Source organism: Aspergillus heteromorphus (assembly GCF_003184545.1).
Source record: "Aspergillus heteromorphus CBS 117.55 chromosome Unknown BO70scaffold_12, whole genome shotgun sequence".
Classification (NCBI taxonomy): domain Eukaryota; kingdom Fungi; phylum Ascomycota; class Eurotiomycetes; order Eurotiales; family Aspergillaceae; genus Aspergillus; species Aspergillus heteromorphus.
Window position 1 is genome coordinate 63,192 of NW_020290417.1, and position 12,649 is coordinate 75,840.

At 55.6% G+C, this 12,649-nt stretch overlaps 5 protein-coding genes across 5 annotated transcripts; 2 read left to right on the top strand and 3 right to left on the bottom strand.

Moving 5' to 3' along the window:
- Window positions 1-110: 110 nt before the first annotated feature.
- Window positions 111-2,265, top strand: BO70DRAFT_387201 (TauD/TfdA family dioxygenase; the record flags this gene model as incomplete). Its single annotated transcript, XM_025545892.1, has 3 exons — window positions 111-390; window positions 441-1,409; window positions 2,213-2,265. The coding sequence occupies exons 1-3, from the start codon at window positions 297-299 to the stop codon at window positions 2,263-2,265; spliced, it is 1,116 nt and encodes a 371-aa protein (XP_025399290.1). The 5' UTR covers window positions 111-296.
- Window positions 2,266-2,283: 18 nt separating this feature from the next.
- BO70DRAFT_336371 (MFS phosphate transporter) lies at window positions 2,284-4,376 on the bottom strand (the record flags this gene model as incomplete). The annotated part of the gene is made up of 3 exons (XM_025541097.1): window positions 4,022-4,376; window positions 3,649-3,959; window positions 2,284-3,599 (listed from the first exon to the last, which is right to left on the bottom strand). The coding sequence occupies exons 1-3, from the start codon at window positions 4,330-4,332 to the stop codon at window positions 2,284-2,286; spliced, it is 1,938 nt and encodes a 645-aa protein (XP_025399291.1). The 5' UTR covers window positions 4,333-4,376.
- Window positions 4,377-6,708: 2,332 nt separating this feature from the next.
- On the bottom strand, window positions 6,709-8,653 carry BO70DRAFT_396319 (NAD(P)-binding protein; the record flags this gene model as incomplete). Its single annotated transcript, XM_025546599.1, has 2 exons — window positions 6,709-7,015; window positions 8,016-8,653. The coding sequence occupies 2 exons, from the start codon at window positions 8,651-8,653 to the stop codon at window positions 6,709-6,711; spliced, it is 945 nt and encodes a 314-aa protein (XP_025399292.1).
- A 218-nt stretch (window positions 8,654-8,871) lies between these two features.
- BO70DRAFT_405066 (uncharacterized protein) lies at window positions 8,872-11,032 on the bottom strand (the record flags this gene model as incomplete). The annotated part of the gene is made up of 3 exons (XM_025547096.1): window positions 8,872-10,587; window positions 10,651-10,815; window positions 10,877-11,032. The coding sequence occupies 3 exons, from the start codon at window positions 11,030-11,032 to the stop codon at window positions 9,091-9,093; spliced, it is 1,818 nt and encodes a 605-aa protein (XP_025399293.1). The 3' UTR covers window positions 8,872-9,090.
- A 707-nt stretch (window positions 11,033-11,739) lies between these two features.
- Window positions 11,740-12,619, top strand: BO70DRAFT_396321 (uncharacterized protein; the record flags this gene model as incomplete). The annotated part of the gene is made up of 3 exons (XM_025546600.1): window positions 11,740-12,235; window positions 12,289-12,533; window positions 12,596-12,619. 3 exons carry the CDS (start codon window positions 11,740-11,742, stop codon window positions 12,617-12,619), a joined length of 765 nt encoding a protein of 254 aa, XP_025399294.1.
- Between the last annotated feature and the right edge of the window lie 30 nt (window positions 12,620-12,649).

A 12,649-nucleotide genomic window follows, 5' to 3' on the forward strand; every position in this document is an offset into this window, starting at 1 on the left:
CAGCCCGGCCGCAGCGTCGAACCCATCCGCTCCCACCACGGAGATCTGGGGAGATCGGGGAGAATCAGGGGAATTGGGGGGTCAAGCAAGGGGGGCGGGTGAGATCGAACCTCTTCCGCATCTATATTCTCGCCCGCATCAGATGCCTCGCCAATGCATTCGTCATGGGCCGTTGTCGTTCGGACCTCTATAAAGCAGCCACACTCCTTCGCCTATGAAGCTCCATCTGTCTGCCTCTATCTATTGCCTCAACCCATCAGGTCTTCCTCCTAATCCAACTCTTCTCATCCAGCACAATGGCAATCACCTGCCACCCCATCCCCAAAGCCCCCGAGTCCGAAGTCGACTTCGGGGTCGAAGTCCGCGGCCTCGACCTGGAAAACCTTAGTGGTAAGCACCACATCAGCCTCTCTCACGACCTCCCACTCACGAACAGCCAGACACCGACTTCCAATCCCTCCGCACGATCCTCTACACCCACCAAGTGGTCGTGATCAAGAACCAAAAAAGGCTCTCTCCCTCCGCCCAATTCTCGCTCACCCGCCGCTTCGACCCATCCGCGGGGGTCTACAGCCACGGCACGAAGATCTCGAACCGCAGCGTGCTGCACCGAGACCTCACCACCATCCCTTCGCAACCGCAAGTGCAAGTCATCGGGCATGGCCACATCCCGTCCTACGAGGGCCTCACCGACCTGCACCTGCAACATCCCCACCACCGCACCTTCCACAAGGACCCCATTCCAGCGGACCAAGACCACGACTTCACGCACTTCTACCGCTGGCACATCGACTCCGCAATGTACGACCTCGACCCGCCCCTCGTCACCTCTCTCCTCGCCATCAAAACCCCCCCGAAGCGACACCAAACACTCCTCTACGACGACAACACCTCCACGACCCTACGTGTCCCCCTCGGCACAACCGCCTTCTTCAGCGGCTCACGCCTCTTCTCCCTCCTCACCCCCTCCGAACAAACCTTCATCCTAACCAGCAAAGTCGAATACGCCCCACACCCATACATCTGGATGAGCGAAGCGAAATCCCGCTCCAACGGCCTGGGCCTCCTCTCCGAAAACCTCGAACTCCCCCTCACCTCCCTCCCACCCATCGACCCCTCCAAAATAAAAGTCTACCCCATGGCCTGGAAAAACCCGGTAACCGGCACCCTCGCAATGATGGTATACCCGACCTGCGTGCGCAAGATCCACCTCGCGGACGGGACGGTCATGGACGATCTGCGTGAGATCCGTGAGATGCTGTACAAGTTCCAGAGACGGGCGATTGATCCGCAGTTCGTGTATCCGCATGATTGGGAGGAGGGCGATCTGGTATTGTTTAATAACCACGGGGTGATGCATTCGATTGTGGGGTCGTTTGCGGAGGGGGAGGTGAGATTGTTCAGGCAGTGTAATATGGCAGGGAGTCGGGGCCGTTGGGGCCGGGGGATGATGTGGTGGTTTAGGATGGGTAGGAGGGGATTTAGTGAGTTGTGCTGGGTTGGGTATGGTTGTTATTGGTTGAATGGTTCCTCTGGTCGGGATTGGACGTAGTGTAATACCTTCCATGTATGTTCAATATGATAGAAATGAAAAGTATCCATGTTCCATGGGGTGTTCTGGTCCGAGGCGCAATGGGTATGCATCTTGGATGAATATGCCAGTCTCGTGCAGGGTATCGCCAGTGGACTTTCAATGATGTCGAAAACACCAGCTATCCGCTCAGAGTATCACAACTATCATGATAAGGAGGGGGGCTTCACGTCTGGAGCTCTCGCGATAAAGAGGCGGTGCAGCCGTAGCTAGCGGGCGGCAACGTACATTTCTGTTTCTATCTTTGACCGGGTTGCGTCGAAGGCCAAATTCTGATTTTGCGACGAAATCGAACAATCTTCTCTGTGAATCCGCAGCCACTGACTGAGTGGTTCTAGGCAATCATACGCAATTATATCTCCCTCCCTATAGAAGAAACATGAATACAACACAATTAAATTTTCATATATACTAGACATCCAGATATATCTCAACAGAACGGAACACGTGTCTCCATCACACATCAACATGCAGATATGAAATCTACAGAATTAAGGATAGCTAAGCAACCTCTATCCAACAGGCGGAAGTGGCTCTTGGAGCAAGAGCCACGGGTATCGAGTGGGGTATCCATCGCACATTCGTGCGTCAGCAGCAGCAGCAGCAACAACAGCCGCATAGCCTCGTCTCGTCTCCTCTCGCAGGGGAGTCGAGTCGAGTCGAGTCGAGTTTGAGTCAAGTCAGGTGAGTATCTAGTGGAAGGTCTCGGACTCGGTGAACTTCTCGACAGTACCGCCCTTATTCGAGGAGGTGGTGCGGTAGAAGTAGTCGTGAACGGAGCCCTCGAAGAGATGCTCATCGACAAGGACCTCAAAGTCTTCATCGTTCTTGGTCTCCTCGTTGCGACGGGACATGATGGTCTCCCACTCGGAGCGGTACTCCTGGAGACGCTGCTGGTAGTCGAGCTCGGGGTCATAGTACTTGCCGGCGCCACGGAAGCGCTCCCACACGGAGAGATGCTTAGGGTGGACGGCGACGCCGTGGTACTCGTGCTCACGACCGTCACGGAGATAGCGCCAGCGGCGTTCCTGCTCCTTCAGATCCAGGCCGGTGGTGTCGGGGAGGAAGAAATAGGTGAGGAACATGCCGAGCAGGCCGAACCAGGGGACGAAGTAGAACTTGGTCTGGGTGTCGATGTAGTTGAAGAGCACGGCGGCGACGAGGGCACCCAGCTTACCGCAGCCGGCGGAGATGCCGTGGGCGGTGGCGCGGATGGGGGTGGGGAAGACCTCGGCGGCGACGAGGAAGGTGATACAGTTAGGGCCGAACTGGTTGAAGAAGCTGCCCAGGAAGTACATGGCCTGGAAGGAGTGGATGTGGGCGGCCTCGGTGTAGTACTTGTACTTGAAGGCGGGGACGACGTAGACGATGAAGCAGAGCAGGAAGCCCATGATCTGCATCCACTTGCGTCCGTACAGCTTGTTGTCGACGAAGAGGATGGCGGCGTAGTAGCCCGCCAGGGTGACGACGCAGTTGATGAAGCTCCACTCCCAGGAGGTGAAGATGGACTTGGAGTCGGGGCTGATGACGGCGATGAAGTCGCTGGAGAAGAGCTTGGCGCCGTAGAAGAAGATGTCGTTGGCGAACCAACCGCCCGCGGTCGCCAGGAGACGGGGGGTGAAGTACTTGAAGGTGAGGCTGAGGGACTGCGTGTCGTATCCGGTGACGGAGGAGCGCTTCTTGGTGGCAGCCAGCTGCTTGCTGGCGGCCTTCATGTGGTAGGCACGGTAGTAGATGAGCCAGAAGGTGCCGATCATGGGGATGACGAAGGAAATGCGGTAGGTCCACTGGGCGTTGGTCTGGCTGATGGGCTCGAGACCACTGCCGGCGTTGAAGATGAGCAGCAGGATCATGAGGGCGCCCTGGTTGATGACCTGACCCCAGCCCTGCATGGAGAAGATGCTGACGATCTTGGCTCCACGGTGCAGACGATCCTCGCGGGTGGACAGCTTGCCGGAGCCGACGGCGTTTTCCATACCGCTGGTGGCGGTCATGGGGTATTCACCACCTGGAGGGGGGTTAGTTGAGGGCTGTGGTGGGAGGGGGGGCAGACTCACCAACACCGAAGCCGTAGATGAAGAGGGACCAGGCATAGCAAATGACCCAGCCGTTCTGGGTGACACCCCAGGCGCAGGTCAACATGACCAGACCCAGGAACATGATCCAGGCATCCTGGAGCAGACCCCAACGACGACCGATCCAGTCACCCACGAAGCCCACTGTGACCTGTCCGAAGATGATACCGATGATCTCGAGGTAGGTGATGGCGTCGATCCAGTCGGCGTTACAGATCTCGTATTTGTCCCAGCAGGACTCGAAGGACTTCTCGAAGAGGGTGGAGATGTTTCCGATGGACAGGAGGACGTAACTAGCAGAGAGTTTAGCATGAGATAGGGTTGGAGAGGGGAGATGGGGAGCGGCATAACATACCCCTCAAGACCAATACCGAAACCGGGGATGATGGAGTTGTGGACGTAGTCCCGGATAGGGCTCAGGGGATCGGCCTTGATATCGGCCCAGAGCTCGGAGAACTGACGGCTGGTCTCCTTGCGGTCGACGGAGGTGACGAACTTGACGCGCTGGCCCATGGGCAGGTCGGCCCAGTAGACCCCCTCGGGGGTGTAGCTGTCGTCGGGGCGCAGCAGGCGAGTGAAGCCCTCCTTCTCGCCGGCCGTCATGTCGGGGAAGTCGTGCTTGGCGGCCATTTCGGGGGTGGACGAGCCGGGGTCAGAGTCGGCCATGATGAGGGTGGGATCCTCGAGGAGGAGGATGTGTGCAAACTGCAGGGGAGGATGGATGAGAGGCAGGCAGAGAGCAGGCAAGAAAAAAAAATAAACCGGCGATGAGGGCCGGCGAGGCAGGCCTTCAAGTACTACCCGGACGGGCAGCAGGGCACGATGCAGCCATGCCTCCGATGTCAGCCTGTCAAACCACCTTCCCCCTTCCAGCGCAGGCTGCCTGCCTCGCATGCACGAGTACTGCGCAGCGCTGAGCAGCACTGAGCAGCACTGAGCAGGAGGCCTCCGGCCACGTTCCTGAGATATAGATTGTGGTTGGTAGGTGCTCGGGTGGAGTCGAGACACGCGACAGGCCTAGCGGCAGCGTTAGTTGCAGCCCTAGCCTGGTGGTGGAGCTGCGATGGAGGTACCGCAGAGCCAATGATGGCATCGCCCGAATCCTGCTCGTCAGCACGTTCCGGCCCCAGCCAATGCGCGGGCAGCGTTGCGTTCGCATCCCGAGGGAGAAGTTTGGGTGGCCCCGTCGGAGGAGAGACTCCACTCCTCATCTCCACCCTCACGGGAGGGTGCAACTATCGCCAGCATCGCCAACGCCCATCGGCATGCATCCCCTGGGCCCTGGGATTGGATCCTCGCCGCAAAAGGCACACGCGACCAGGGCCGGCCACGGCGCATGGATCGTTCCATCCCATTGTGCCCGCGGCCGAGTGGGCGGCCTCCAGATCGCGGGCAGTGGTTCTCCGGGCGTGGGTAAGCGGAGCCAGGGCGAGGGCGTGCTCAAGCTTCGCGCCATGAGAGGGCAAGACGAGACAAGACCAGACAAGACCAGACAAGCCATGACAAGCCCTACAAGCTTTGTCGACCACACGTGCCTCGGCCAGTCGCGGGTTGGCCGACCGCGTGCCTGATAGGCTCCGGTTGTCTCCCCGACGCTGCTTGCCAACTGTGCATGTTGGGTCCCTCATCGTCGGCTGTCCCTGGGATTTCGACTCATCTCCGGTGGTCAGACCGTGGTGAACCCTGTCCATCCACTGCTGGTCCTGCTGGTCCTGCTGGTACTCTTGATGGGGTCCACTCGGGGAGATGCTGGAAGTCTTCCTGCTCTGCCGTGCTGAACCGTCCGCGGTTGCAGGTGCCGTCAGCTCTTAGGGCACGGGCGTGATTGGCAGGCCACGGTCTGTCGTGGTCGGAGGATGAGGATGCTGTCAGGGTCTCGATCGGAGAGGAGAGAACGAGCGATGAACAGTTCGTACGGAGCATCTGGTGCTGGCAACCTCGGTCTTCGAAAGGATGACTAGCTGAATCTGCAGCACCATTCACCAGCATCCATTGCGGAATGTGCGTGCAGCAGCCACGCCCAGCAGGCCACCGCGTTAGCTCCTCCCTAGTATCTAGCTTCCTCTGCAGTGGATGAAATCTTCTTTGTCCTTTGTCCTCGAGGGCGGACCACGAACTTGCCACGGATGGACCAGGGGGCTAGTGATCCTCTCATGCCATGCGGCTGGAATAGCTTGGCCCTTCGGTAGAACAATCCATCTGCAGCGTCATCTCCGAGATCCAATCCTCGTCCACCGCATGAATCATGTGAGACACTCCTGCCTGGAGGCCCCGAGTGGAAATTCCGAGTCGAGGGTGCCTAATTCGTGCGGTGACACGGCCTCTCCGTCCCTGTTGATCGGGATCTACTCATGAACCTAAAGTAGAGACTCTCTCATGCCGCAGATAGAAACAGCATCCGCCTCTTCGTATCCAGCACTCCGTTCATGTAACGCGGAGAACCAGCTCTCTGGCACAAAAGCCCCGTTTCAGGGACCTCGGGTACGAAGACACGAAGATCACAATCAATTCCCTTCCATTCCACCCTGGGAAACTTACGTCAGTGTCACCCTACTGTGGATCTCGAGATCATAACACCGTTGGCTATTACTATTATGCGATGGAAACCATTCAAACTCTAAAGAAACTGCCAAACGGGTCTCTCCGTTTCGGTTTATGGCACTCTCCGGCGCGGCCTCCCCCGAAAGTCTGCTCCTGCATACCGACTGTCCTGCCTTTCTCCACCAGACAGCCTTCCTAATCCACTCGGATGTCGCACATCGGATGCCCGAACTTCCATCGCCACCGTTAGAAGAGCCCTCCAAGACGATCATATGTCCCTTCCAGACCACGGTATCCAGCATGTATCTTGTAACGCCTCACGCTGCGCTCCATTCCAAAGTGGTTCGCCACTATTCCCACTCCCCCTCCTCCTCCCGCCTCGCATGAGCTCCATCCACGCCCCCTCCCCCATAGCCCAGGGACTCAAGTCACTAACCCTACCCACTCACTATTACCCACCTGACATGCATGTCCTAGGGGCGTCTGCAGTGCGTCGGATCCTTAAGCCAGATCACCAATCAGACAAGACTCCCCTTTTAGCTGCGTCCGGTCGAGACGCATGAGGGTGGCCCAGATGCAGCCTTGGCCCTCGGGGCGAAGACGCCTTCCGGCTTTCGAGCCTGATTGCCGCTCGACCCGTCTCAGTTCTTTGGACGGACGAGCATCAGGGATGTTCCCTGCGGCGATGTCACGCGTGGCGAGTGGTGATCGTTCGGATCGGAGCTGAGGTGGCTGGCTCTGTTTGTGGATATCCTGGTGTGGAAGTTCGATGGAAGATTTGATGGAGGGGAAGGGAGCTGATCGCAGGCTATTTTGCCACATGTAAAGGATCTGATGGGTAGAAGTGTCAGTACGGCCCCCGTTGGTCAAATAAAATACTTTGAATAGGGGCTACAGCTAAGGATATCTCTCTGCCTGGACTTGCTGCGCGGAGGCTGTGGGTGTATATAGTGGTCATGAGGTTATGTAAGTCAATCGATTTGACCATCGTTGTAGGAACCAATCACGTTGCTGGCTGGCTGTTTATGCGAAGTATTGGTCTCATTGATATGATGTAGAATCAACACTGTACTGTTCATGGGAAATATCTGCATTCATTCACTATTGTATCTTGAATTCGAAAGTTTTCGGTATAATCGCGATTGAATTTCAAGCGACGAGCATTTCGAAAGAGAGCCGGTAGTATTCTAAAATACTGTGAAAACCCCCAGTGGAACTATTCGCCCCAGACATGTGTTGTTGGCCCGGAAGATGTTCGAAAATATATGATGTATCCGGAACGCGAACCTCAACACCATCAGCCAAAATCGATCTTTTCCTTCCATGTTTCGTATAGAGAGCTAATGTTAGATTGTGCGGAATAGGTATAATGGTATACAAAAGAAACGATGAATTATTGGAGACAGTCTAGACACAACCTTGGGAAGACCTTACGGACTACCCAGGATCGCATAAATCGGTCACAACATGACTAAGCCTTTCCACAACAGGGATAAAGTCCTAAAAGGGACAAGGGCAACAACAACGTGCTGCGATGCCAGCCAACCGGAATTGACCCGCAGCGAGGCAGCCGCGGTTCTTTTCCCCAATCATTTTCCCCCCAGAGAACAACAAGCCAGAGAACCACAACTTTGCACTGATCCCATCAAACCCCGGACTTTGTTGTCAGGGAGAAGAGGATAAGTCGGAAACTCATTCTTTCCTCAGTCGCGATACCACTGACGCGCAAACTGGACACTAGGCCCCGCCCCAATCATCTCATCACCACGCGCCCACTTCACCGTAACCTCATCCGTGAACTCCTCCACTTCTTATCCTTCTTATTATCATCCGGATCGGGGGCCTCGCGATGCAAGTCCGTCCCGACAGTGGGGGGCGCGATCTCAACGACATGGATATTAGACCCAGCCCTCGCCAGAGCCGCCCTTAGATTCATTGTCCAGAGATGCACCCAGCCCTTCGTGCCATTATACACCGGATTAACGAGCCGAAAGGGGACGAACGCCACAATGGAAGACAGATTAACAATCATAGCGTGGGGTTTCCAGCGCAGATGCGACAGGAGCCGTTGAGTTAAGTTCCTGGTTCCCCGAACATTGATGTCGATTTCCTGGTCGGCTCGGGAGAGGAAATCATCCACGTCGCCGTGGACGATGTCCAGATGGCGCTGGACCCCCGCGTTGTTGACCAGACAGTCGAGGTCGGGGTGCTCCGTGACGAGGCGCTGCACGAAGGGCGCGATGTCGCCGGGGATCCCCACGTCGAGGACGCCGTAAGCGCTCGCGCCGATCTCGCGGGCGGTTGCAACGAGGTTGGCTTCGGTGCGGCCGGCTAGGATTACTTTCTTGCCGCGCGTGATGAGGTATCTCGCGATGGCTTTGCCGATGCCACCGCCTGCGCCTGTTACGAGGGCGCAGGAGATGTTGTTGACTGGGTCGGAGGACATGGTTGGGTAGCGAGGATGGAGGGCGAGGGGTGGAGTGAAGATGGTTTGGGTGGGATGGTAGGATTTTCTGCTGGGGGGATATATGGCGTTGTCCAATGTGGGGAGCTGTTAAGGTGACGTCAACTTCTGCAATAAGGCCCCGAGTGGATATCCTCCGGAGTGAAGCTCCAACATGCTCGTACTACCATGCGTTCGGCATCATTGGTCAGAGTCGTGAAGAAGCTCCTTGTCACAGTTGACAAGCCGCGGACCGTTCCCCCATTGGATAGCGCTGTAACATCTTGAGCTGCAGCAGAGACGGGGGTCTGATGCTTAATGCAAGGGTCAAGCTTGATGCTTGTGTTGGCTATCGATGGATTTCTCCGCGCATATACGCTGGCTAACAAGTCCCGAAAGAAAATTAAATGTACAAAAAAGGTGCCGCGGACAAGGATCGATCAAGGGGTTTCGCTGCCTGTCCGTTGCAGCATGAGAGGCTCCACCAGTTCCTCGGGGAACGTTGAATAACGCGCTGCAATGCGTCGTCGAACGACCGAATACAGCGCGATGGAAAGCAGAATCAACGTACCGGCACCCAGAACAGTGGCAGAGATCCCGATCCACAGCGATTCCCACGGACGGGGCTGTCGAACAGCAGGGGGAAAGAGCAAGACAGCTGGATCATCAGCCATGGGCAACTCAGCGCCCTCAGGCCAGTAGCTGGGCGGAGTAGTTCTCAGCATAGACGAAACACCCAGAGATTTGTTATGCGCGTCAACAGCCTCCACCACCACCCGATCCATATAACCCCGGGCGACGAAAGTCGTCTCGAACCCCTTCTTCGGAACCGTTCCGATCATCACCCTCTCGCTCGTCGAGTTGAATTGCGCCCAGAACCGCCAGAATTCGACATCCGTCGCGCCGTTCCAACTGACATGGAACTGAGTTGACAGTTCGGACCCATTGGTCCCATGCACAGACGCCACAAGGGTAGGTGGCTCCGCAGGACGAGCAGACCACGGATACTTGTAGGCGCGGTAGTTACTGAAGCGGTCGCTGGCGAAGCGGGCCTCCATGAGAACACGTCCATCGTGAGCAAACTCGCTGATATAGCCATCGTCACTCCAGGAGATAAACACGTTGGTATTCGGAAGGAGCTGGGTGTTTCCGCGCTTCCGGGTGAAATTGCCATCGGGGCGATCGTAGCGATTCAAGACCGTCGCTTCGCGCGTGATCAGGTTCAAGTCGACGATCAGTCCGGTGGAAACGTACTCATCGGTGATATCGTCATCGGAGGCGTTATCCAAGAACGACATGATCATGTGTTGTCGGCTGTGGCTGATGATCCGGGCGTGATGTTGCTTCGAAAAGGTGAAATCCTTCTTGAAGGAATTCCTCTTCCCGCCCAGTCGCCACATGATGGTCCCATCTCGGCCTGAGATGAGATATATAGTGTTGGAATGACGACACGACATAAGATAATCGCCATGCTTGGTCTTCTCCACCGAGTTCGCATGCAGATAGTCCGCCGGATCATCAGCCGGGCCCGCCTCCACCGCAATGACCGATTCATCCAGCGGGACCTTACCCTGGGAGTCCCATTCAAAGAGCACGCGACCCGTCGTGATGTCGACATCTTGAAACCCGTGGAACTTCACGAGCCTGAATACCCCCGGCAGTCCGATCTCCCACAGATCGACGGCCTCCCGTCGGTGGTGAATCGCCAGGGCCCGTCCGGGCGCGTAGACGTAGAACTCGTGCTTGTCGTTGACAGGTATACTCCCGGTGACCTGGTACCGGTTATTCAGGACCGTTCCATTTGCATCTTCGAGGGCGAGACCGATGCCCGTCTGAACCATCATGGAGAGCTGTGGCTTGCCGGGTTGGTTTTCGATGACGCGGAGATCAAAGGCGTTGCGGTTGTTGGTGAATTCGGCGCCCGTCCAGACAAGTTCCTAGAAATATACCATATCAGTACATGTCAAAATATGATTTCGGACCGAATAGCTGGTACGCACGCCATCCTGATCGAAAATATGCGGACCGACTTGATAGGGCATCCACCGGTTCGTGTAGGGCTCGCCGACGGTGACCCAGTACGGGGCGACGAACCAGTATCCCGGGGCGACGGCGTGGCGGTCATGGTAGGTGATGTTCCATTTGATGATGCGGTGGTTGGGGAGCTAATGCGAGACGGAGATCAGTTGCTGCCCACCTGGGATGAAGGCAGTGGCATGTACTCACCGTGACATAGGATCGCATGTCATCGTCATCGGACGCTGTAAAAGTCGTAGCGGCGGAGAGACGAAGAGTGAAAGAGGACAGAAATGCCAATTGGGCTATTATTCTTAGGCTGAGGCTGAGGCTGAGGCCCGAGCGAAAAGAGCGAAGGGGTATCATGATAGCAGACATTAAAGATAGCCAAAAAAAAAAAAAAGAAAAAAAAAAAAAGAAAAAAAAAAAAAGAAAAAAAGAGGAAGGGAGTGGGTGATTCGACTCGAAGATACGAAGTCGAAGAGCCAGTCAGATAAGTAAGTTAGGTCTAGTTCATAGCGAAAGCGAAAGTCAGAAAGACCCAACGAGGGGAAGGGATGGGTGGGAAAGAAAGGAACGAATGAATGGAAATACGTTCCTGTTGAAGTTCCAGGAGAAATAAAGAGAAAGAGAGAAGAGAAAAGAAAATTTCCCCTGAGGGCCAGAATACGAGGACGGGGCCGAACGAAGATAAATAAGCTGGACTTGTCGCGTCGGTTGGATTTACCCCGGATAAGCAGGTGGATCTCTCCAGCCGGGCCTAGATGCGGATCTATCCACTTGGCAGCCGGGAAGGAAGGGTTTCTATCTATGCAGCAAGGTGTGATATAGGTGCTGTTGTCCATAGACTTCCATTTGTATGCAACTCGGTGAATGGAGGCTTCTTGTAGAGCAATGGTGAATTGTAATGTATCCTGGCATCGAATAAATGCCAGCGCATTTCGCACACCAGGAATAGATGATCCATTGACGATGTTCTACTCCTTCCTGACAGTTTCTAATTCGGATCATCCTACCCAGTTACCTGGTACAAACTCAAACGTTTTACAATATCGTCAATCGTATCCTAAATTATGAACTCGGCACAGAAAAGAGCCGTGGTATACTCCAGAGTCCCGAGCCTGCGGACTAACCCCCCGTGGGCCACACGATACCCTTCCTTGCACCTAGCAAGGCTGCACCGCTCGCAGATAGAAGAGTGGCAATCCTTCTATGGTGACGTACGACAGGCAACAACAAACGCCATTGGAGCCCCGCCGGCTACCGCAGCCCAGGCAGCGGGTCCGATGGAATACTACATGACTGGGAACGAACTTGGGGTCACGGGAAGATTCGGAGAACACGTCTTAAGCCGTCTGGGTCCGGTCATTGAGAGCCCGGTGCCGCGTGTGGTCATTGGCGATGTCCACTGCGCAGAAAACGCGCACCCCATTCTCCATGACCTGCCAGACTGTGTAGTGCTGAATATCCGTCAAGGCCATACAACGGTGGGTAGCGTCATTGAGCTCAAGACACCCTGGACCATCGACCTGAGCAATCGGAGGACCTACAAGTTCTACCGCGTTCTGGGTAAGGCTGAGAAACTGGTATGATATTCAGTATTGGGCTAAGATTATATATAGGGCAGCTCGCCCAGTATATGGACACCTATTCCTGCCGATATGGCCTGGTTTCCACCTATAACCAGAGTATTGTGGTTCGTCGTGTGAGCAATTATCGCTTTGCGCTGAGCCCAGTGGTTACCCATCGACAGGAATCGTCCCAGGTGCCAGTGAGGGTCTCATTGAAGGAGTGCGTCTTGTTCCTTTCGTTGAAGGTGAAAGGGAATGACTGGCGCTGGGGCGGACCGGTTATCGGAAGACCCCTGGTAATTTGTCCACGAAAGCTTCTGTCTCAGAAGGTCAAGTCTTGGCTAACCTTGATATATAGATCAATGGGACATACACTGGTTAGGAGGGGATTTGGATGGTATGGATGACACTG